This window comes from Plasmodium relictum, assembly GCF_900005765.1.
Source record: "Plasmodium relictum strain SGS1 genome assembly, chromosome: 14".
Taxonomy (NCBI): Eukaryota; Apicomplexa; class Aconoidasida; order Haemosporida; family Plasmodiidae; genus Plasmodium; species Plasmodium relictum.
The window spans coordinates 2,447,285-2,474,054 of record NC_041692.1 but is presented as its reverse complement, the minus strand read 5'-3'; the positions used below and the strand labels follow the sequence as shown (position 1 = coordinate 2,474,054).

At 17.3% G+C, this 26,770-nt stretch overlaps 6 protein-coding genes across 6 annotated transcripts; all 6 read left to right on the top strand.

Annotated features, from left to right (window-relative positions):
• Window positions 1-476: 476 nt before the first annotated feature.
• On the top strand, window positions 477-1,865 carry PRELSG_1465200 (apicoplast dimethyladenosine synthase, putative; the record flags this gene model as incomplete). The annotated part of the gene is made up of 1 exon (XM_028679755.1): window positions 477-1,865. One exon carries the CDS (start codon window positions 477-479, stop codon window positions 1,863-1,865), a length of 1,389 nt encoding a protein of 462 aa, XP_028535437.1.
• A 2,013-nt stretch (window positions 1,866-3,878) lies between these two features.
• On the top strand, window positions 3,879-13,097 carry THO2 (THO complex subunit 2, putative; the record flags this gene model as incomplete). The annotated part of the gene is made up of 5 exons (XM_028679754.1): window positions 3,879-11,533; window positions 11,689-11,768; window positions 11,887-12,003; window positions 12,271-12,373; window positions 12,746-13,097. 5 exons carry the CDS (start codon window positions 3,879-3,881, stop codon window positions 13,095-13,097), a joined length of 8,307 nt encoding a protein of 2,768 aa, XP_028535436.1.
• Window positions 13,098-18,032: 4,935 nt separating this feature from the next.
• PRELSG_1465000 (conserved Plasmodium protein, unknown function) lies at window positions 18,033-19,826 on the top strand (the record flags this gene model as incomplete). The annotated part of the gene is made up of 1 exon (XM_028679753.1): window positions 18,033-19,826. The coding sequence occupies one exon, from the start codon at window positions 18,033-18,035 to the stop codon at window positions 19,824-19,826; it is 1,794 nt and encodes a 597-aa protein (XP_028535435.1).
• Window positions 19,827-21,622: 1,796 nt separating this feature from the next.
• LRR12 (leucine-rich repeat protein) lies at window positions 21,623-23,999 on the top strand (the record flags this gene model as incomplete). Its single annotated transcript, XM_028679752.1, has 3 exons — window positions 21,623-21,907; window positions 22,147-23,794; window positions 23,962-23,999. 3 exons carry the CDS (start codon window positions 21,623-21,625, stop codon window positions 23,997-23,999), a joined length of 1,971 nt encoding a protein of 656 aa, XP_028535434.1.
• A 338-nt stretch (window positions 24,000-24,337) lies between these two features.
• Window positions 24,338-25,589, top strand: PRELSG_1464800 (cutA, putative; the record flags this gene model as incomplete). The annotated part of the gene is made up of 5 exons (XM_028679751.1): window positions 24,338-24,580; window positions 24,827-24,919; window positions 25,049-25,147; window positions 25,220-25,252; window positions 25,530-25,589. The coding sequence occupies 5 exons, from the start codon at window positions 24,338-24,340 to the stop codon at window positions 25,587-25,589; spliced, it is 528 nt and encodes a 175-aa protein (XP_028535433.1).
• A 385-nt stretch (window positions 25,590-25,974) lies between these two features.
• On the top strand, window positions 25,975-26,394 carry PRELSG_1464700 (conserved Plasmodium protein, unknown function; the record flags this gene model as incomplete). Its single annotated transcript, XM_028679750.1, has 1 exon — window positions 25,975-26,394. One exon carries the CDS (start codon window positions 25,975-25,977, stop codon window positions 26,392-26,394), a length of 420 nt encoding a protein of 139 aa, XP_028535432.1.
• Between the last annotated feature and the right edge of the window lie 376 nt (window positions 26,395-26,770).

Below are 26,770 nucleotides of genomic sequence, written 5' to 3'. Positions count from 1 at the left end.
ATTAAGAAAAAAAAAAATTTAATACATATATTTTGTATGAACAAATATGAAATATTAAATAACAAAAAAAAAAATTTTATATATATATTAAATTGCTTATATTTTATAATACATTTATTTTTTGTAGTAAGTTAAAAAAAAAAAAAATATTCATTTTATTTTATTTTTAATATAAAAAAAATTATTTGTGCTTTAAATTATAACGTAATAATTTTTTTAGTGAATATATATATATATACTCATAAAATTAAATATTTTTCAAAAAAGTAATGAATCTTATTAAAAAAAAAAAAAGAATTTAAATATGCATATTTTATATTTTTATATCTTTAAATAAAATATAAATATATTAGGTTTTTTTTAAAAAATTTTAAATTGTTTATAAATTCCTTTTTTATTATATTACTTTTATTTAACTGTTTTTATTTTTTATTTTTTATTTTTTGTTATATTAACTTTATAAAGAAAAAATATGAATGAGTAAAGTATATACGAAATTTATAGTTCTCTTTCTCTTATTTGTAAAAATAAAAATTCACATTTTAAAAGAAATTAATAATGTGACATTTTTAAGTTCTAATTATTTTTGTACAAAATTTAATAAAAGAGATAATAGAAATATAGTTTTATACTATCTTTTTAATGAAAAAAATATAAAGCAGAATTTAAAAAAAAGAAAAATTGGTAAGAAAAAATTAATTTTATTATATGATTCTATAACAAATGAAGATGGAAATACTGATGATAAAAATAAAGACTCAAAAAAAAATTATATAAGTCAGATTTTTCAAGGAATATCTATTTATCCTTTAAAACAAGAAGATGAAGATAATCCATTAAGAACAAAAATACCAGCAAGAGAATTTAAACCGAAAAGAAGTTTGGGTCAAAATTACTTAAAAGATGAAAATATAATTCGAAAGATGGTTGATGCAGTTGAATCAGGTATTAGTAAGAATTTCCTTTTTCAAAATAATAAGACGAATGTTAAAAAAAAAAAAAAAAAAAAGGGAAAAAGAAATGAAGAAATTAATAAAAGTGAAAAAAAAAATGATAATAATATAAATGCAGAAAATGAAATAAATATTAAATGTCAAAATTTTGAAAGTATAAAGAATAAAGGTAATGGAATAATAGAATTGGGTTGTGGTTTAGGGCAAATTAGTAAATTTTTATTCAAAAAATATCCAAATATGACAGGAATAGAAATAGATAGTAGAGCTTTATCAATAATTAGCCGAACGATGCCTGAATTTGATTTTATTCATGATGATGTATTACAAGTAAATTATAAAGAATTGTCTTTAAATAAAAAGACAAAATTAACTGTTATTGGGAATTTGCCATTTTATATAACATCACAAATATTATTTTGCTTATTAGATTTTTATAAATATATAGAACAAGCAATAGTAACTATTCAATATGAAGTAGGACAAAGAATAGTAGCTAAACCTAACGATAAAGATTATTCTATTTTAAGCATACTTTTTAGTTTATACTCTAAGCCTTATATGCTTTTTAAAATTCCTAGTCAAGCATTTTATCCAATTCCTAAAGTGGAAGCAGCAGTTATGAAAATTATTTTTACAAAAGAAGATATTAATTGTAATTTGTTATATTTAAAGCAAATCTTAAGGTATGCATTTCAACAAAGAAGAAAAAAATTAAAAACAAGTTTAAAACCATTACTTAATGAATACAATATTAATCAATTACCACAGCCATTTTTAGATCTCAGGCCCCAACAATTATTTCCCTTTCAGTTTATTGAGCTTACCAATTTGTTATTTCCTTTAAATTTATATCCTTTTGATCAAAATACTCAAACTAAAGTGTGGAGAAAAAAAAAACATGGAGAATAAAAAATGTATATACACATAAAAATATATACAATTATATTAAAAAATTCATATATATATAACATATAAAAGAATATTCATTTTTTTTAAAGTCTTTTTTTTAATGTTTAAATGAGATTTATTTTTTGTAAAAAACATATAATTATTTCTTTTTTTAAATGAAGTATTACTTTTTAATAGTAATTTTTTTTTTTTTTTTTTTTGTAAAAACAGTTTAACGTTCCAATTTTTTTAAAAATTTATTATAATCATTTATTTTTTTAAAAAACAAATCTATATTCATCAAAATAAACGTATATTAAATGTCTTAAAATATATTTTCCAAATTATAAAAAAAGTAGGAGGAAAAAGAAAAATTCATTAAAAGCCTTTGTAAGAATATTTTTAATTTAGAATTACTTTTTCTTTTTCTTTTTAAATAGAAACTTGAAAAAAAAAAAAATAAAATAATAAAAATTATGAAAAGAATACTAAATGTAAAAAATGAATTTTCAAAAAAAGTTGAAATAAACTTTATTAATAATTAAAACATAAAAAATATGAATACTAAATTATAAATAAACTTGGATTGGTGATAAAATAAATATAATCAGGATCTGTGCAGTAATTTCTTTATAAACTTAAACATGACGTGTATTTAATAAATGAATAACAAAATAAATTAGAGTATTTTTTATGATAAAACAGAAGTTTGAATTATTTCCTTATTTGGTATGTCATTTAATTTAGTAATATCATAGTAGACATTATTAAAAAGTATGTATGATATTTTAAAAAAATAATTTAAGGAATTTTACAAAAAATAAAGTACATAAATGAATTTTTTTGGGAGAATAATTCTTTAAATGGAGGTACTATTTTTATATAATTCAAAAAATAAAAAATTAAAAAAGAAATATATTTTTTATCATTTTTACAAAAAAAAAAAAAATTCAAAAAGTTCAAAAAGTTTTACAAATTTATTCAAGGGAATAAAAATTTTTTATTATTTTTGTTCTTTTTATTTTATTTATTTTTTTTTTTATATATCATTGTAAACATAAGAATACCATAAGAACATAATTCGTTTTATTTTTCTAGTAATTTTAATCATTTTAAAGTTAATTTTAATATAAAGAAAAGATATATATATCTAAATTTTCTTTTTTTTTTTTTTTTTATTTTATCCACAAAATAATTAAAATATATTTCAATAAGGTATTTAAAATTTTTATTTATACTTTTTCTATTTCTTTTTCCTTGAAAATATTTCTTTGAATTCGTCAATGTAAAAAAAAGTATATTATCTCTTTAATAAAGAAAAATATTTAAGAAAATAGTATCATTCATTTATGTAAATGGATATATAAAAACATAATTTTAATTTTCTATTTTTATCATTTTGTTAAAAAAATAAAATTAATTATAAATTACTGATTTTAAAATATAGATGATTTTTTATAATTCTTAATGAAAGCATAGTTTTTCAATTATAAAGATTTTATTTTCTAGTGTATATAATATAAATAATTTAAAAAAAAAAAAAATTATATAAAAATAAAATTAAAACATAAATAAAGAAAAAAAATAATTCACACACGTTATCCATATTATAATAAAATTTTCTATTTATATTTATTTGCGTTTTTTTATTTTTTTTTATTTTTTTAGAATTTTATTTTATAATTTGAATCTTGTTTAACTATATATATATATATATATATATGTATATATATTTTTTAACAATTATATTCTTTTAATATGTTTGCATAAAACTATATTTTTCTTTTTTTTTTTTTTAGCATAAATAAATTTTTTTTAAATATATATATATATATATATATATATGTTTCTTATTTTTGAATTTTTAATAGTTTCATAAAATTTTAATCATGCGTTATTTACAACATGTTATTATAATATATATATATATTCTATTATTTTTTGTGTTTATTTTTTTTTTATTTTATCTTTTTATTTAAAATTTTTCATTTTTTATTCATTTGTGTTTTTATTTATTTATTTTTTTTTTTTTAAATGGATGAATTTGACTTATTTAACTATAGAATTTTACTTTTAAATGAATTCAAAGAAAATGAAATTGTAAATAATTTTTCAAATATAAAAGTAAAGTATCAAAATAAGTTATTGAGTTTATTTGAAAACATAAAAAGTAAATATATAAATATTAATAAAAATGATATAGAATTTGTAGTTGAAAATAATACACATAAATTAAATAGTAATAATAGTATAAATTATGATATTAAAAATAATAAATTGGAAGAATTAATTAATAAAAATGATGTGGATCATTTAGTTAGCAAGACTGTTGGTGCAGATGATATAAATTGTTCGTACAACGAGAATAATGAAAAAAGTAATAAAAGAAAAAGAAGTGAGCATTTTCATGATGAGAATGAGGAGATAAAAAAAAAGAAAAAAGGAGATTTGATAAATGAAACAGGAACCAATGAAAATATGAATTCCTTAGATGAATATATAAAATTTGATGATGATTTAAAATTTTTAAATCAAAAAGATTTTTTATTTGAAATTCCACTAAAAGAACATTGTGATATGAAAAGTATGTTTACCAATTTTTTTGATGAAATTAAAAATAAAAATTATATAAATATATGCAGAAAAATATATTTAGAATCAATTAAAAGAAATCTAAAAAAAATAGAAACAGAACCATATATTTATCATTTTCTTTTAACAAAAGATTATTTTAATAAATTAAAAAGTGATCTATCTTTGTTTTATTTTGATTTCTTTTTGTGTATTGTAAAAGGAATTATATCAGTTGATAGTGGAATAAGTTTTATTGTCGATGAATTAATGAGTGTTCATCATGATATTTATGAGAAATTAATAAGTATTATAGGAAGTGAACAATTTTTTGAACATATTAATGTAAATGAGCAAGAAAATATAAAGAATAAAGAAGAATTACTAAAAAACAATTTAAATGCTCCCTTTAAAGAAATGATCTTAAACAGTTTACATTATTTAATAGAAATAATAGATTATATAAAAGAACACGATAAGGAGTTATATATTAAATATAAAGATATTATAGTAAGGTGTATCATTTCTTTAGAAAAAAATAAAGTTATAACTTATAAAGAAGCGGCTACATATATTGAATGTAAAAACTTTGATAAACTAAATTTATTCAATAAAGAACTAAATAAATTAGTTACAAAAATGAAAACAAAGAATATATATAGCATTTCAGTTTATAATTTAATGAGAGAAAATATAACTGGATATTCAAAAATTATTTTTTTACTAGAAAATTTTTTTTCTAATAATAATAAAAATGAGATTAATAAAAATGGAAGTAACGAAAAAAATATAATATCAAATTTGTATTTAAAATATAAAAATAAAAAATTTAACTCTAAAAAAATAAGAAAAAGAAAAAAAAAATTAATTAAGTTGAAATATGAGGAAGAAGATATTAACTTAATCAATAAGACGTCATCATCATCTAAAATAACAAAAAAAAATGAAGTTAAAAAAAATAGCGAACAAATTTCTATTAATAATATTACGTCAGTTAACAATAATATTGTTAAACATTGTAATAGGAAAATAGATAATAGTGAATCAATAAGAAATATAGATATAAATAAACATGGTAACTATAAAGATAAGGAAAATAAAGATAAAGAGAATTTTCTTATTAAAAATGAGAAGAAATATAAATCAGATAGTGAAGAAGAATATACTAAATATATTAAAAGAAATAAAAAAAAATGGAAAAGGCATTTGAACTGTTATTATTGTAATGATTTATTAAAATTAAAAAAAAATATATTTACTATATCAGGATTACACAATTTATGCCCACGTAGAATTTTATCAATACTTTTATTTTATTATGAACAAAATGTAAATAGTGAAAAGCAGCTACTTCCTTTATTTTATTTATATTCTAAAGAAACTATAACAGATATAATAGTTTTAGAATTAAAAATAAGAAATAGCTATATGAGAGAAATTGAAAAAGAAGAATTACTTAAATTAAAATTGATGAGTAAAAGTGAAGATATAGATAATAATTATTATTCTAAATTTCTTTTTAATGCTAACAATTTTTTTAGTGTTAATTATTTTAAGATGTGTTCTATATTAATATTAAATGATTTATTAAATATAAATGTTTTTTATGCACATATATTACCAAATGATTTATTATTAAAAAATGCTTTCGAAGAATTATATAAAAAGTTTTACAATGACTACGAAAATTCTCATTCGAATAAATTATCTTCTTTTTTTTATTATTATATTCCATTTAATATAAATGAAATATATAATTTATATGAAAAAGTGAATAAATATTCTAAAAATAAAAATAATGATAAAACTAGAACAAATGATTCGGAAAATAATTATAGTAATACTAGTAGTACAAATACTTATGTAAGTAATCATAATAATGATAATAATAGTAATAGCTACAATAATGATAATAATAATATTAATACTACTGCTACTGCTACTGCTACTACTACTACTAATAATAGTAATAGTTATAATACTAGTACTAATAATAATAGTAATAGTTATAATAATACTACTAATAATAATAGTAATAGTCATAATAATAATATTATTAATAATAATAATAGTAATAACTATAATAATAACTTTGATAATAATAACAATATTAGTAATAATAATATAAGTAATAATAATAATAATAATAATGATAATTGTTATAATAATAATAATAATAATAATAATAATAATAATAATAATAATAATAATAACAATAGTAATAATAGTACACAAAATGACTCAAGTAATACTAAAAGTATAACGAAAATTTTGGAAGAAAGCAATCCTCTCTTTATTTATGATTGTGTTGTGAATTATTTATTAAACACAAAAAATTATGAATTAAAAAAGAAATATGAACAAAATGTTGAATTAAATAATAAGGATGCAATAGAAATTTATTTATTCGATATGTTAAATAATAAATCTAATAACAAAGAAAATTTTATCAAACATTTTGTTGAAAGGGAAATTAAATTAAGGACAGAAATAAATAATTCAAAATATTTATCCTATATAAATTCATACAATTATTTATTTTTAGAAGAAGATAGTTATTTCTTTATTTTAAGTAGAATATTTTTTATGAAAAATCCCAAATTTTTATTTTTGTCTTCATTAATTGATTTAAATGCATGGAATATCATAAACAAAATTTCAAATCATATGGCTACTTATAAGTGTAATCCTTTTTTAAATTATTATGTTAGCTCTTCTTTATCAAAGCTGATAAATTATAGTATTTCTTCATTTGAAAAGGTATACTTAGATAACAGCAAAGATAATAATAAATATAACGATATATATTCTTCTTCCCGTATTGAGGAGAAAAATGCTTCGTGTAAAGATGAAAAAAATAATATATCAAGAAATGGAAGTAGTTATGCAGGATATGATGAAAATTATTTGAAAAATAAAGAAGAAAATAAAAAAGTAGTTCAAATAAAAAATGAACAGGAAGTAAGAGATGCAGAAAAGTGTTATTTTAATGATAATAACATAAAAAATAAAAAAGTTAGATCACTATGTAAAGGGAATTCCAGTAGTACCTGTTTATTTTGTAATATTGATTTAGATGCTGATAAATTATGTAGTTATGAATGCATTAAAGTTATAAAAAGAAACAAAAAATTTCTTCAAAATTTATTTAAAAATGAAAAAAAAATTGAGATTAAAAAAAGAAAAATTAAACAACTTTTTAAATTATATAGCATTAGCTTAATGAAAGATGAAAAAAATAAAAAGGAGCCGAGGAATTATGCCAACATAAAAAGTTTTATTATTTTTAAAAAATTAAATTTTATTGTTTCTAATAAAGATTCTCTAAATTGTTCTTCATTATATTCCAGTAGTCCATTATCTGATAATTCATTATCATCATCTAATGCTTCATCATTGATTAAAAACAATGACAATTTATCATCTATTGAAAATTCTTTTTTAAATAAAACAAAGAAAAGAAAAGATAGAAAAGAAAAGAAAAATAATAATAATATATTGAATAATTCTACAAATAATGAAAATTTGAAGAATATCCATTTAAATTTTGATACATTTTTAAATTATTTTATTTCAAACAAAGAAAAAAATAGTTACATAAAGAAAATAAAAACAATTGATGATTTTTTTGAAAAAATGTTAATTTTTTTAAAATATTTAGGCTATTTCGGTTATATATATAAAGCCTTAATAAGAAAAATATTAAACATTTTGTTTGTTTATGTAAAAAAGTTGATAATTAATTCAAATAAATTTCATAAAAATTTTAATAGCATATTTATCAAATTTTTTTTTTTTTGTCTAGTTAATGATGTTGAAGAAAGTAAAAATATAAACGAGGACATATGGAACATATTAAGTTTAATACCTGTTTCAAAAAGATATAACATATATCTCAAATTTTTTAATAAATTAGAAAAATATAAAAAGGATATTTCAAAATTAAAAAATATAAATGAATACAATAAAAAATTAGAAAATGCAATAGATGAAAATAAATTGAATTCGATAAATAATAAGACATCTAATGGAAATATTAATTCATTAAAAAATGAAATAAATAATAGCTTTTCTGATTCAAATATTTCTAAATATATAACTAAAAATTGTTATTCAGTAGCATTATTGTCAAATATTAATTTTGAAATAACTAGAAATAAGTTGAGAAAAATAATTAAAAGAATAACCTCTGATATATTAAAAGACAGATACAATACTAATGTTCAAAATATGTTAATGCAATTTACTAAATTAATTAATTTAAACCCTTTTGTTGCAGCTGATATTATTTTGCAACAGTGTGAGCTATTTGATAATAATATGATTATAACATTATCAGAATCAATAAAAAACATACATAGTTTTTCTAGTGATATATTTCTATTTAAAATTATTGAGAGACAGCAATTATTAAATGTTCACAGTTATCAATTAAGCAAACAGTATAGTAATAACAATTTAGATCTGTTTGAAGATTCTATTTTTAAACCGAAAAAACTTATAAATCTTTCATTAGTAAGTGCAAAGTTTTTATCAAAACATCCATATGCTGATTTTTATCCTCTTATTATTTCAATTATAAAAAGAATATTTTCTGAATTTCATACAAGTGACGAACTTTTTCTAAGGAATAATAATTTTGTAAATACAAGATTAAAAAAAGTTAAAATCGAAAACTTAGAAAAATCTAATTTATATCACAAATTAAATGAAAGCAATGCGTCTAATTTCGACATCACTAAGAACAATGGAAATGCCAAAAAAGAAGAATTAGGAATAAGTAAATATGAAAAAAAAAAAAATATTAAAAAAAAGCAAGAAAATGATGATAGTGATGAAATAATAGAAAACCTCAATAAAGATGAACAAGAGAATAATAAAAATGAGGTAGAAGAAAATTCTAAAAAAGAAGAATTGGAAGATAATACAAAAAATATTAGAGAAGATACTGCAAATATAATAGATAATAGTAACGAATTTGTTATAAATAACTCAACAGATAATTTATATGGCGATACGTATAATAACATTGACAATGACATGTTAAATAATGGTGAAAATAAAAATAAAATAAATAAGGACGCAAGTGAATTAAAATTCCTAATTTTAAAAGCATTGAATAAAAAATATCCTGATGTTATGAGTGGCTATATATTTGATTTAGATTATATTCAAAAATTGATAGAAATATATGGAGGGACTAGTGCATGCGTAAATGTGCAAGAACTAAATGAAGATCAGTTGAATGCACAATGTGGATTTAAACTATTAAAAGAAGAAATTATGATTTTAGAGACCAATTTAAATTTAAATATAAGTAATTTAGATTATGAGCATTTAGAAGAAGCAGAATTAGAGGATGATAAATTAAAAAAACTATGCATTAAGAATGCAACCGAGACTTTAATAAATCCAAATATAATTTATTTGATTTTTTTTATATTATCAAAATTAAAAGTTGAATATTTATTTGACAGTAATACCAATAATTTAAGAAATTTATCTTCATTGGTAGACAAAATACATGGCGTATTATTACAGTTTATTGATTTTCTTCAAAATAATTGCGATCCCATTTTATACTTATCTTTTATTCCTAATATTTCGGAAATTTTTGAGTTCTTTGATATTTCTCAGTCGTTTCAAATAATAAGATTTGCGTTTCCTTTTTTTAATGATGAGGAAAAAAAAAAAGAATCTGATAATATATTTGGAAAAACAAACAAGTTAAGTATAAATGATGAAAAAATGAAAAATGTAGATTACTATAAAAAAAAAACGGAAGTAAAAATGAATAGTACTTGTGATAAGGATAATAAAATTTCAGTATGCAATACTGCGAATGTTTTAAAGGATACCAAAGCAGAAGAAAAAACAAATTTAAATAAAATAGCACAAGGAACCTTAAAAGATGAGAAAAAGAGTGGAGCTATAAAAGAAGAAAAAAAAAGTGAAATTTTAAAAGAAGAAAAAAAAGATGAAATTTTAAAAGAGAAAAAAAGTGAAAATTGCTTTGATGATAAGGAAAATAATAACATAGATGATAGTAAGATGGACAATCAACATAATGAAATAAGTAAAAATAATAACAATGAAACTATGAAAAAGAATGAATACGATTCTAGCTTTAACTATTGTAATGAATACAAATGGAAGAAATTGTTAATGCCTATTATTGAAAAATATTTAAATATAGAAAATTTAAATGGAATAAATATTGATTTTTACTTAACTTACTGGAGATTAAGTATAACAGATATATATGTCCCCCATAAACAGTATTTAAAAGTTTTAGAAATATATGATACACATATAAAAAAATTAGAAAATTTTTCTGAAGAAAATAAAAAAAATGAGGAATATAAATGGGTTTATAAAAAAATAAAAAAGTTGCGTTTAAAAAGATCAAATATAAAAAATGAATATGATTATCATATAATTCACACAAAAAAGATTAAAAAATTCTTATCTCATATCGTAGAACATTGGGTAAATCCTCAAGAAATAGGTTTAAACACTTTTGTTGCTTTTATTAAATGTCTTGTAGCGCCGAGAATATTAAATAGTGAAAAAGACGCATTATTCTGTTCAAAATTTATTCAAATGTTACTAGAACTCCATACTCCTTTATTTAATTTATGTGTTTTAATATATGTTTTTACAAAAATGTTAATGCCACTTATTAATGCATGTACAGAAAAAGAAGCATTAAATATAGGAATTTTTTTTAATGATTTTTTTTCTTATATATACTTATTATGTGATGATATTAAATATTTTACAAGTGTATCAGATAAAAATCCTTGTTTTAGTAGCACACTAAATTTTCAGTCAAAAGATACAATTAAACATTCATGCATAGTAGATAAAGCATTTAAATGGGAAAAAGTTATTGTTTCATTACTTTTTGAAAACAATAATTTTGAAAAATCATGGATTAATTCTAAATCAGTTGTCATTTTTTTATTTCGTTTTCTTAACTGCTTTCCATATTCAACGAAAATTAAAAATTCAATAAAAACAAATTTACAGAAGTTACAGAATTTTGCTCAAAACCAGGGATGGAAAGATATTGTCATATCAATAAACAGTTTAATAACAATGATGGAAAGAAATAAGTAACTTTTTTTTTTTTTTTTTTCTAAATTTTATATGTTTATCGGCACTAATTCTTATTTATATATGAACATTTATGTAAATTTTCTTTAATATTTATTAATAAATAAATATAATTTCATAAAAAGTTAAAATTTTTGTATCTATTTCTTTACAGAAAAACCATAGTAAATGAAAGAAAGGAAGAAATTGAAATAAAAAATCAAGAAAATAAATCAAATTCTTCTAGAACAAACAGTATCTTAAATATATTTATATATATATATTTTTATTTATTTATTTATTTATTTATTTATTTCTATTTATATTTATACATATATATATTTTTTTTGTTTTTCGTTTTAAATTTTTGTAGCATCATTCGTTAATGTAGATAATAATATAACAATGAATCCTTTTAATACATCTAATTCTATTCAAATGAATTCCAATACTTCTTATATGCCTGTTTCTAAAAATATATATAACTCAAGTATATTATAAAATATTTTTATTTTTTATATCATGTGAAATTTATTGAAACAAAAAAAAAAAAAAAAATTGAAATACATATTTGTATAAATTAATAAAATAAATTATATTCCTACTATGCGAAACATAACTAAAATAATATTTTTATACTTTAATAAGTTTTTTATATGTAGAAATCATAAAAATAAAATTATAACCTCTTCACAATATATATATATTTAGTAAAATGAAAATTTCTGTATAAATGAATGTATATTTTTTTTTTTAGGCATATTTCCCGTTGTCCAAAATCATGTTAATATGTCTTCGAAGCCATACATAAAAGAAAATAGTTTCAATAGCAAAATTGTTTCTTCTCAAGACCCCAATAAGTAATTTATTAAAAACAAATACATATTCATGTAAATATTATTTATGTATTATTATTATTATATATATACAATTTTAATTAGTAAAAAAATTTAAAGAAAAATGCTAATAAAAAAGTACTTTTGATAATATTGTGAATAAATTATGAAAAGACAAAAAAGATAGATAAAATAAAAAAAAATTTAATTAATTTAAAATGATATTTAAGCATTGATTCTTCATATATCAAAATAATTCACAAAAATATTTTTATGATTCTTGAAAAATTTATAAAATACATTATTTTTATACATGTATTCTCATTAGTCTTTTTTAAAAAAAAAAAAAAAAAAAAAAAAGATATATTTAACGTGATTTTTTTTTCATTACTTTAGTGTGATTTCATTATCGGCAAGAAATTCAAATTTAATGAATAGTAGTAAAGATAACAGTAACAAAAGAAGAGAAGTTTTCAATAATAATATAAGAAAAAATATTGATACGTATCAGAATTCACAAAATGCCTTATCTCATATGAATGATAAAAACATTGTTAACAAAAAATTAAGGGTGGATAATCGTAATTTAAAAAATGACAATTTAAATTACACAATGCCTCAAAACTTTGTCAATATTCCTTCATATATTCCACCTCCAATTAATGAAATTCCTCAGAACAAAGTATTTTCAAATATTCACAATCATATAAAAAATAATAGGAATTCAAATAATTATTGTAGAAGATAATGCTTATTATATACAAACAAATAACTAAAAATTTTAATTACATATTTTACATATATGGTGTATTTTTTTTTTCTTTTTTATTTTAAAAAAAATATTTTATTGAATCCATCTAAAATTATTGTAATTTTAAAATTATTTAAAAATTTCCTTACTAGCACAGATGAAGCATTTATATATTCATTTCATTTATACACTTTTGTGCTGTCTATTATAATATTAAAATTTTTTTAACGATTGTTCTGACACCTTAAATATTAATGATACGCATTAGTACTAACAAAATTTTAATTTTATTAAAAATAATTGAAAAAAATATGAAGAGTAAAAAATAAAAAATAAAATAAATAAAATTGACCAAAGCTATAAATATAAAAATATTTAATGGATACCTTATCTAGCATTGTTTTTTTCTTTATGTGAATTTTAAGTTGAATTTCACTTGATAAAAAAGGGGGATTATTCATAAAATTATTAATAAGCATAGTTAATTAAAAAGAAGAATTTACTAAATAATAAAATAATAGAAAACTTTTTTTCCTCTTTTTCTTTTATATAATTCATATTTTTTTTATATTTCCTTATAGACAAATGATAAAAGGGCATTGTATTTACAGAAAAGCATTAAAAAATTTTGAATTATAATAATTGATGATAAAAAAAAGTCTATATTATATATATATATTTAATAATTAAGAAAGAAAAATACACTTTTCTATAATTATAGCAATTACTAAAAATAAAAAAAATATGATTTTTTTAAAAATTCTTATCTTTAACAAACTAAAGAATTAAAAATAACACCTTAGTGCATATTAATTAAAAGATAAATGAAAAAGGAGATGGGGAGATATTCATTTTTTTTAAAATTAAAAAATTTTTGTTAAAAATAATATATATATGTAATTCACATATGATTTTTAGCATAAACTTAGCATAAATGCAGCTAAAAAAAAAAAAATTATTGAAAAAAATTGCTACATTTAAAATATAATATAAACATTTAAATTTTTTCAGTGCATATAAAAATTAAATAATAAAATTTTTTTTAGTGAGCTTTTTTTTTTTTATCATTAATTTTAACCATTTACTACATTAAAAAAAATTAAACGGTAAATTAATTTCCACTTAATTTAAAATTTTTTCTTCAAATTTCTTTTTAAAGTGATAAAATAATGACAATTTGGTATTTTTTTTATTTTAAAAATTTTAATATATCTCCTTTTGCCACTATACAATCTTCATATTTCACATAAAAATTCAAATGTTATTCATTAATTATTAGCTTTTAAAAATAATAAATAGTATACACAATGAAAAATAAAAAAAGAGAATTTTTTGAATAATATTTTAAATGTTATTTTTTTCATTGTTTTATAAAGAATATTTATTTTATATAAAAATAATTATATTAAAACAGTGTCGAAATAAAAAATATTTTATATAATTGCATGCATCTATTTTTATAAATACACAAATTTAATAAAATGTATAAATTTATGAAGCTCAAACTATAAAATATATAAAAAAAAATAGGAATAGCTTTAATATATATATATATATATATATATATATATATATATAATTTTGATGCATCTACTTGTATCGATTAAATGAAATATTATGAGACATTTTATATAAAGAAGAAATTAGAACAGAGAAATGATCTTTTTTATTCATAAATGAATGTTTCATATACAATTGTTCAATAATAAAAGATATACATTTGAGTTAAAAAGAGACATATTTTAATTAGAAAAATGTAAAGCTATATTAAATAAAAAAAAAAAAAATAGAAAAATTCATTTTTTAATTAAAAAAAATAAAGCAAATTAGAAAACACAAAAAATACATTCATTAAAAACATAAAACCAGGCATTAAAATACATTTACATAAATGCATATAAAACAAAAAATTACATAAATTCGAAAATTCTAATAGATTAATGTGTTATGCCAGTACCCATAAACATTATTCTAAATGTTTTGCAAATAATATTTTATAAAATATTAAATTTTCACTATAAAAAATATATAAAATATATATATAATTATTTGTTACTTTACTAATTTTATATATATAATTTTATAATAATTTTATCAGTATTCTTATATATAACAATTGGCATATAAAAAGATTTTTATATTAAGTATATGAACATATTTCCTGTTATGGTATTTTATTTTAAATATAAGTATTTTTTTTTTAATTTTAGATATTTAATTTTAATTAATTTTTATCTAGAGTATTTCATAATTTACAATATTTATAGTACTAGTAAAATATATATATATATATTTTTTTTTTTTCGTAATATATATATATATATATATAAAATCATATTAGAAAACAAGGTATCACATTAATTAAAAAAAAAAAACATACAATATAGAATTATTTATCCATAAAAAATAATACACATGTATATATATGTAATATATATATATACATATATATATATTTCATTTTTTTTTTTTCATTTTTTTTTCCTAAGGTGTTTATGTGATTTTGTTCTAATTTATTAGACTCATCTCTGAACAATTTATGAACTTATTTTATTTCATTTTATTTAATTTTATTTTTTATTTTTTATTTTTCATTTTTTATTTTTTATTTTATTTTATTTTTTTTTTTTTATTTTTATTTTTATTTTATTTTTTATAAAATTTCAAAATAAATAATTATTTTGGTTCTAATTTTATTTTTGCATACTCTGAAAATTTTATAAAATTGTTTAACATTTTTAACAATTTAAAAGATGGTTATATTCAATGAAAAAAAATTTAAAGTATATTATATATAAAATGCATGGATACTTTAATATTAAAAATTATTTCAATATATATATTAATAATATACAAATTTATTATATTTAATATTTATATAGATTAATTTCTAAATATGAATAAAATGAATCAATTAAAAAATTAATATTATTCTTTTTTTTTATTTTTTTAAATATTTAAATAATTACACAAAAATTATTTTATTCTATATTATTTTATTTTGAATAAGTAGAGAATATTGCTTATTATGCTTAAAGTAATAAAATTTTAAACATTCTTTAATAATTTTTAAGGGAAATTTTTTTTTTTTTAAAATTATTTTTTAATAGTTTTTTTTTTATATACGTTAAAATAAAATATCTTAGTTTATATAATATTTTTAATTTTTTTTTTTTATATTAATTCTTTTTCTTCATATTTATCTTTTTTAAATAATACACCATATAAAATTTTATGTAATATATATAGTAATATATGAATATATATATATATATATGTACATGTTCAGCGTATTTTTTTTTATTTTCAACTTAAAAGTTGTATTCATTTATATTTGAATACACAATTTAAGATAAATATTTTTTAGTTTTGATAAGTACTGTATTCCTGAATGTTATACATGGTTTCATATAGACTAGATTTATGAATAACGAAAAAAAACAAATAAAATAATAATTTTTATTTTTTTAAGTATATATTAGGATATATATATATTTACAAAAAAAGAAAAAAGAAAAATAAATAAAATAAAAGATAAAAATGTTTTTTGTCTTTTAAATGTAGAAATTTATAATACAAAATTAGTTTAAAGCCAAATAATCAACTATATTTGTGTATATATATATGTAATATATAAATATATTTTTTTAATGTTATATATATACATGCAAAAAAACATTTTTATTTGAATAAATTATAGAAAAAAAAAAATACGTTAGAACATGAAAAAAGGTTGATATCAAAAAAAAAAAATATTACATATACATGTATAAATTAAGTTTTTAGTTTTTTTTTTTTTTTTTAATTTTTCCAATTATTAATTCTTTTAGTTATTCAAAGTATTTATAACATATGCTTTTAAAAATTAACTTCAAAATTTTTTTTTTAAATATAAGCAAATATATACTTAGTTTTTAGTTCTGTTCAAAATATCCGTTTAAATGTATATTTATGTATATTCTCATGCATAAATGTGAAATGTATATATTAATTTTAATATACTTTTCTTGATAAATGCATTAACAAAATATCTATCTACCTAGCATTTATAAAATAAAATTTTTTAAGTTTAGTTTTGCTTATTGTTTCGTCTGATAATATTTTTCAGTGAAAACAATTTTTTTTTTATAATTTTTTTTTTTAATTAACAAATTTTATTTATTCTGCATTTCCAGTTACTAATATTTTTTATTTATAAATATTTTTATAATAATAATAATAATATATTTTCAATGCAAATGAAAAATAAGTGCATTCAATTATGAACCGTAATATGTATTATGCAAATATTTAATAATGTGAATTCATCAATAAATATATATTAAAATATATGCATATACACATGAATATATTCAAAAATATATGTAAAACAAATTTATATATACTTATATATATATATATGTGTATTGATTTCCTTAGTTTTAAATATATTTAAAAGTTTTTTTTTTAAATTAAAAAAAAAATATGAACATATATATATCTATAATGATATTAGAACACTACATTTTATTAATTAATATTTTTTGACGTATTCTATATATTTATATATGTATATATACAAAATTGAAACATTTTTTTATAGAACTAAGATTTATATTGCCAAACAAAATTTTATGTATTAATAATTTTGCATAATAAATTAAAAAAATAATAACAAAAAATACAAAAATAAAAATATATTTAAGATAAAAAAATAAATTAAATAAAAAAAAATAGAAAAGTAAAAAAAGAGATAAATTAAAAATGTTTGCCTTTTTACCTTAATAATTTTTTAGAAAAAGAAGGAAAAGGAAAAAAAAAAAAAAAAGCATTATATGTATTTTTCTTTTTTTTTTTATTTTTATTTTTCTGTATTTTTTTTTTTCTCTATCTTTATTTGTATATATATATGTATGTATATATATATGTATATGTATATATCCTTTTTTATGTATGAAAATGAAAAAGTTAAAAAATGAACAAACAACATCTGATGAAGACAAATATGCAAAATATTCAAAGGGAAAAGGGGAAAAAGTATTACCTATAAGATGTTTACCATCTGTTTTACCAAACTCATTAGAATCTGTTTATTTTGTTAATTATAGGGCAGTAGTAGTAAAAACAAAACATTATTATGTTACTCAAAATTCATACATGCTTTTTGGAGATGTTTTTAAAATATATAATTTAAAGGGTGAAATTAAAAAAATTCATGCATTTTTTCCAGGAGATGAAAACAATTTATCAGATACATTAATTATGCTAAAAACAACTATTGTGGCAGTTACCACTTCAAAAGGGGAAGCTCTGAGGGTAGCAGATGAAATTGAAATGACATGTAAAATTTGTCATAAAAAAAGAAAAGCAACCAAATTTTCCATAGAAGGATTTTTAAGGAAAGTAAGATGTGATACATGCAGAGTAAAGCCTCGTAGTGTGATAGCTAAAACAAATAATACAAAAAAATTAAGTAATTATAAAAATGAAAATAATAGCAATAATAATGATGTATCATCAGATAATAAAAAAATTAACTCTTCATATGATAATAGTAGCATTAATAATAACAATAATAGTATTAATACTAATACTACCAATACTACTACTAATAATAGTAATAATAATAATATAAATAATAATAATATTAATAATAACGATAATAGTAATATTAATAATAATAGTATTAATAATAATAATAATAATAATAATAATAATAATAATAATAATAATAATAATAATAATAGTAATATTAATAATAATAATAATGGTAATATTAATAGTAATAAACAACATTTGTGCACATATAATTCGAAATCTAGTAATAATACAAATTCATTATTAAAAAATAGTAGTTATTCTAACAACAATAATAATTCTTGTAATAGCAATGGTGGTAATAATACCAATAATACTAATCAAATTGAATCAAAAAATAGAGATGAAATTATTGCAATGATAATTGAATTAATCAAATATATATCTTGGATGCAAAAGGCATTGATAAAAGCATCAAAAGGAAATTATGTTATTGATAATTCAGAAGTAAATATAGAAAAAATATCAAAAGTAGTTCATTCAGCTCAAGAATTATGTAATAAATTATTATATCAAAAAGCTTTAGTAGAACCTTCAAACAATCACCTAAATTTAACTTCTTTGATACCTTTTTATAATAATACACCTAACAATAATTTCAGAGTGAAATATTCTAATCTTTATGAAAATAAATTTAGTAATATTAACAGAACAAATGAAAATAATATAAATAATTCTAGTGCTTCCAATTTATTTAACAACATTATCAATCAAAATAATATAACCTCCTCTAATAATAGTAATAATAATAATAACAGAAATAATAATAATAATTTAGATGTAGATTCTACGAGTAATTTTAACAATATTAATTCTAATGTTTTACCATATTATCCTAATGCGTGTCAACTCAACTGCTTGCCATCTATTTCCTCTTCAAGAAATGATGAAAGAGCTAATCAATTTATTAAGAATGAAAATAGCTATATTTACAGAAATAATAAAAACGAAGATTTTTCTGATATGCCTAATGCAAAAAATAACTATTACAATGAAAAGCCCGATTTTTTGTTTTCAACTTTGTCAAAACAATATAATTCAAATGTAAATATATCTTTTTCTAATATAAATGATTCAGTGTCTAATTTTTATAGAACTGTTTCAAAAAATTATAATTTAAGGGATACCATTTTAAATTTTGAGAAGTAATATTTGCTTTATATATATAATAAATTTTTCTTTTTTATTATATAAACTATTTTTAGTATTTTTCTAGTTTTGACCATTATTCTACAGAAAAAAAAAAAAAATAGCAATTATTATATATTTGTTTTAAAATGTTTTTAAATTTGATCATATGATTAATAATTTTAAACCTTTTTTATTGCATTAATATATATATATATATATATATATTATTTTAAATATTTCTACAGATACAATAAAATATTTATTTGTTTATATTTTATATAGGATATGTTTATCTTTATTTTCTTTACCCATTTTCCTTTTTTTTTTTATTTGTAATTTGATAAAAACATTTACGTTTTTTCTTTATTTTCTTTTTTTTTTTTTTTTTAATATTTAAAAAGGTTAGACCTTTGTTATTTGTATTATGATTTTATAATTTTTAAGTTATAAATATATATTTATTCATTTTTTTATTTATACTTTTTTTTTTTTTTAATTATATGCTTTTAAATTTTAATGATAAAAATACTCAGCTAATAAATTAGATTATTTTTTTATTTTAATATTTTGTAAATTTTTTCATATTATAAAAAAAAAAAAAAATATATAATTTATTTATGCTTATACAAGGTATATTTAATAACTTTTCAAAAAACAATAAACTATATTTTTCGCTACACCTAAAATTTTGTATTTTAATATTTTCCTTCTTTTATTAACAATTATATATGTAATGAAATTTTTGCAATAAATACTAATTTAGGTAAAAATAAAAAATTTTTTTTTTTAATTATTATTTTGTTTTATTTTATTTTATTTTTTTTTTTTTGGAATGAGATATTTCGTTAGTTCTTCGACATAATCTTTATTTTATCTAATTAGGTTGAAAAATTAAAAGATTAGATATAAAAAAGAAAAAAAATAGAACAAGTAAAAATATGTTGAGTTACGGAAACCGACTATTCTCAAAGTATACTAAAATAATTAGTTTTTTATGGGGAAACTCTGCATTAATATTATTTATTTAAAATATTAATAAAAATTATTATAAAAAGAAAAAAAATTTAGTATGCTTTCTTCAAGTAAATATTATATTATTTATTTTTATATTAAAAGTAAAAGTGTTTTATATGTTTTCTTAATTTATTTTAATTTTTTTTATTATAAAATAATTGTATATTTTTAGTTTAAGATTTACACACAAAATAAAAAATTATATTGATGTTTCTTATGTATTAGAATTCCATATACATTATATTTTTAAAATGCCTATACCATATTTAATGGAATTTTTTTTTTTTTTTTTTTTCAATTTTTGTTGCAAATTTATTTAAAAATATTCTATTTTTTTTTTTTTTTTCTGATAAATGGATTTTTATCCATTTTTAGTTTATCTTTGACTTTTTCTCCTTAATTTATTTTTTTTCTTCTATTTCAAGAAATTTTATATCTTATTTTATTTTTTTAATGCCAATTATAAGTTATTAATATTAAATATGAAACTTGTTTTAAATAAAGTATATTATTACATTTATGAAGAATTGCTTAATTTAAAAGAAATCATAAAAAATAAAGCACGGTGTTGCAATAGTTGTGCATTTATTATAAAAAAAAATAATATATTTTTTCTTTTTCTTTAAAAAATATTTCCACTTCAATATTTTTACAGCTTCTATATTTGGTTTTTTATATAACTTCTTATTTCTCTTGTTTTCATAATTCTATATCATCTCAATAAAAAAAAAAAAAGAGTATGTAAGTTTATATGCATATATTCATAATTTATAATTTTTAAAGAAAGGAAAGAATTGAACATGAATTGTAATAAAAGGAGACAAAAAATAAAATTAAATGAAAATATTATTTATTCTTCTAATCCAATAATAAATGAAGATGATATAGCCGATTTTGTTTCTACTTTAAATGTTGATAAGCAAAGAAGATATAAAAATGATGATACACAAAATTTAAATTTAGTAAAAGAAATACAGCTAAGTAGTTTAAATATTAATGACTGGGGAATATCTATACTTATTCCTTGTATATTAAGAAGTAGAAATTTAGTTACATTAAACTTATCTAATAATAATTTAACAAATGTTAGATAAATATTTCTATTAATTTAATACATTAATACAAAAAAAAAAAAAAAATAAAATAAAATAAAATAAAATAAAATAAAATAAAATAAAATAATAAAAATAAAATAATATTTTTCTATCTAATATGAGAACTATACATATATATTATTAGTAGTGCGCTTTAATAAAGTGTATATCTATTTCAGTATGTTAAATGTACATATATTACTATTTTTTTTTTTTTTTTTTCTCTTAAGGATAGTGCCAGTATTTTATCAAAATGCTTAAAATATCTCCCTTTCCTAAAATCATTAAATTTATCTAATAATATAATAAGGGATGAAGGGGCTATACAGATCATTGAAGAATTTTTTTCACGGATTTTAAGTAATAAAGAAAGTTTATTTTTAAATGAAAAAAAAAATAAAATGGTAGATGATGCTTTTTCTGATAATTTTATGTTGTATGATAACCAAAAGGATAAAATAGAATATATAGATAATGACATATACGAAATAGATTTTTCAGATAATTTTTTAGGTACTAAATTTATGTTAAAATTAGGTGCAGTTATTGAAAATAATAGTAAAAAATGTAAACTAATTCTAAAAAATATAGGAATTAATGATATTGGTATTTCTAATTTATTTAAAAAAAGTAAAAATATTGAAATATTAGATATATCAGAAAATAGTGTTACTACAGAATTATTTCCTCAATATATTGAAACTTTATTTGATACTCAATTAAATTTAAAAGAATTATATTTATCGGATATATGTTGTAGTCGTGACAATTTAAATAAAGTAGAAAATGGAAATGATATATTTTTGGAATTAATTAAGCATTTACATAAAGCAAAAAATTTATCTATATTATCTTTTTCAAATAATAAAATAAATGATGAAAGTTTTAAATATTTTTGCCTTTTTCTTAAAAACAACGAAAATAATATTAAAGAAATAGATTTATCTAATAATTGCATATCTAATCTTGATTATTTAAATGAATGTTTAAAAAATAATAAAACATTAAAAGTAATAAACTTGTCTAATAATTCCTTAACTGATGTTAATATAAAATTATTTTGTTGTGATACTCTTTCAAATAATTTAAATATTTGCGAATTATCTTTAGCATGTAACAGTTTATCAAATGAATCATGTAATTACATTTCTTATGCTCTAATATCTCAATCTAAATTAATTAAAAAGTCCATCAGTACAAAAAATTTCAACAGAAAAAAATACTCTTCTTCATATGACCATGAAGACTCCTATTTTAAAAACACAGGAAATTATGAAGCCAACTCAAGTGATTTAGAAGATCTATGTTCATTTAGAAAAAAGTCGGAAAGTTCCTGTGAGTTGGATTCAAGAAAAGTTCATACTAAGAAATATATAAATAAAATAAAGGAGCTAAAAAATTTAATAATAAATAGGCATAAAGAAGAAAATAATTTTTTTTCATGTACAGGAATATTTAGCTTTAATAGAGCAACCGATATATCAAAAAATTTATATTTACAAGAAAGAAGAAGAAATTTAATATATAATAAAAATGATCATTTTTATAATACTAATAATTTTTTCTCTTTTAATTGTTTCAAAGGATTAAAATTTCTTAATTTGTCTGGTTGTCTTATAGATAATAATGGTATATCCTTTCTAATAAAATCCCTACAAACTCCTTTTTGCCCACTAGAATTTTTAGATATTTCTTGTTGTGAGAACTTAAATGATAATATTTATCAGTCATTTACAAACTTAATGTCTAGCAAAAAATCCAAATTTTTAAAAAACAAAAGTTACATTTTTAAAAATTTACCGTTAACAGTTCGTGGAATACCACCAACTCTAATACCTCTAAATGACTCTGAAGATAAAACTGACAAAGATAGTATAGGTATAAAAAAAAAAAAAAAAATTATATTTTTATATTAATTTTATGTAATATTATATTCCTAAGGATAATTTTAATTACAAAAACACATTTTCTCCATATTATGAAAGTATAAAAAAATTATATATTTTTTTTTTTGTTTATTTAGAATCAGCATGGTGGAATTATAGAAAAGATAGTTCATAGGAAACATCAAAAAGAAAAATAAAATATAGTAAATTAATTAAATATTATAATTCCTACAAAAAGGTATATAAAAAGCAATTCATTTTTTTATATAAAAAAAAAAAAGAAAAAATATATAAAATATATTTTATAATTTTTTTGTTTAATATAAATATGAATTCATTTTTTTAAAAAAAAAATACATAAATTACTTTTGTAAAAAGATATAATGCTTTAGTGAAAATTATAAAAAAAAAAAAAAATAAAATAATAAAAAAAAAACTTTTCATTATATATTAATACATTATAAAAATTTTGGTTTAATTTTAATTTTCATTGTATTAATCTATTTTATTAATTTTTTTTTAAATGCATAAATTAATGCATATATTTACAATTTTGATAATGTTTTTTCCATTAGTTACACAAAAACAAAAGTGTAATAAATTACTTCTTGATTCTTTTTTTATAAAAAATTTTCTAAAAAAAAATTCATTAATTAAGAAAACTTGTTATAATAAATATTATACCGTATATAACAGAAAAATGTCAAGTAAAATGGATGAAGATTCTCCTTTTATAGCAGTTTACGTAACAACACCTAACAAAGATGTTGCTGAAAATGTAGAAAGAAAATATAAGAAAAAAAGCTTTTTCTTATATTAAATTTTTATAAAACAAAATAAAATAATTTAACATTAGTTTATATTAGACAAATTTTCTATTATTAATTTGTCAATTTTTATTTTTATTTTTTAATTCCATTTTCTTTTAAATTTTTAAAATGAATTTTTTATATAAAAAAAAAAATAATGAATAAAAAATAAATTATTGTAATAATATATATATATAATATATTGTTTTTTTTAGATTTCTAATGTATTATTAAGAGAAAAACTAGCGAGTTGTGTAAATATAATTCCTGGTATTCTAAGTTTATATCATTGGAAAGGAGAAATAGCTGTATTAAAATTCATAAAAATATATAAAATTTTATTAATATTTTATATTTTTTTTAATTAAATTTAATATATATTTTTTCTTTATTTTTTTTTATTTTTTATTAAAATATAAATATATTTGATGAATTAGAAAGATAATGAAGTCTTAATGATGATTAAAACAAAAAAACATCTATTTCAGGAAATTGTGAATTCAGTAAAATTAAACCATCCATATGAAGTACCAGAGGTAATGTAAAAAATAAAATAAAATACATATATTTTTTTATCTTTTCATTTATTATTACAAACTTTATTTTAGGTCATTGCTATTCCTATACAACTTGGGAATAAAGTAAGCTTCAAATTTTATACAAATATATCATTAATAAAATTTATATTCATATATTTTTACTGCAAAAAAAAAAAAATATATATACATATATATGCATGTTTTTGCTATGTAATTATTATATCTTTTTTAAAATATATATAAATATTTTACTAAAATAAAACAATGAGTTTCTATAAATGTTATTCACATAAAAATTAGCATTTTTATTTTTATTTTTTTTTTAAAACCTTTTGAAATAAATTAAATTCATAATTCATAAAAAAAAATCTTTTTGAAGGAATATTTAGATTGGATATCCAACTCAGTGAAGTCTGTTGATAATCATGGCATAAAATAAAATTAAAAAAAAAAATGTATTGAAGTTGATTCAAATTTCATTTATTAAGCTAAAAGATAAATTTTAAAATGCCTCGAAAATTGTAGATTTTTTTTTTTTAATATTTTTATATGTGTACTGTTTGCTAAAATATAATTTTTTTTTTTTTTTTAAATTAAATGTTTTTTATTTTTCTATAACTTTACCTTTTTTTTCATATGAATGATTTTCATATGTTAATGAAATTCACAAATCACATATATAAATATATAAATTTTATGGAATTGGAAAAATTAATATATTAACACATTTAAGTTTTATAAATGTATCTGTGTATATGTACATTTAAATAATTTTTACAAAGTACATATTTTTTTTTATGCAAATTCTAATTATAAATTACATTATGAAAAAAGTAAAAGATGAAATTTTAAATTTCCTCTCATTTGACTTAAAAAATAAAAAATCGTTAATAAATTTTTATAAAATTTTAAATAAAGAATATACATGTGGAGAAATTCATAAAAATTTAATTTTAAATCCAAATCAAAAGTCTTCATTTCTTTATTTTGAAATTAGACAAAATGAAATAGTACTGGGTTTTAAAGATGCGAATAATGATTTATATCAAAAATTACTTAAAATTAAAGATAGCAAAATATTTGGAGAAAATATAAAAGAGGAAGAAGATATTTCACATTTAATTAAAGACATAAAAAACTACTCATATATCCAAGGAGGAGCCTTAATAACATTTCATAAAAAATTGCTAATAGATTATATAATCTTAAAATTAGAGAAATTCAAAGAGATAACAGATAAATAAATTATAAATTTAAAAAAAAAAAATAATAATAAATTAAAAGATAAATAACTTTTATAATTAAAAAAAAATACATTAAAAAATATTATGCATCACACATACTTTTATGTAGAATATTGAAACATGGGTATTAATATATAATGAAAAACGTAAAAATATAAAATAACGGAGTTAGAATTATTTGTAATTAAGAAAACAATAAACGATTTAAAAAAAAAAAAAAATTAAGTATTTTACATATTTTAATGAATACATTTGAAAAAAAATATATGTATATAAATAATATTACGTAAGAAAGATGCACATATAAAAATGATATGTAAAAAAAAAAAAAAAATTGTAAGAAAATAACTAACATATGATATATAATGAATACTAT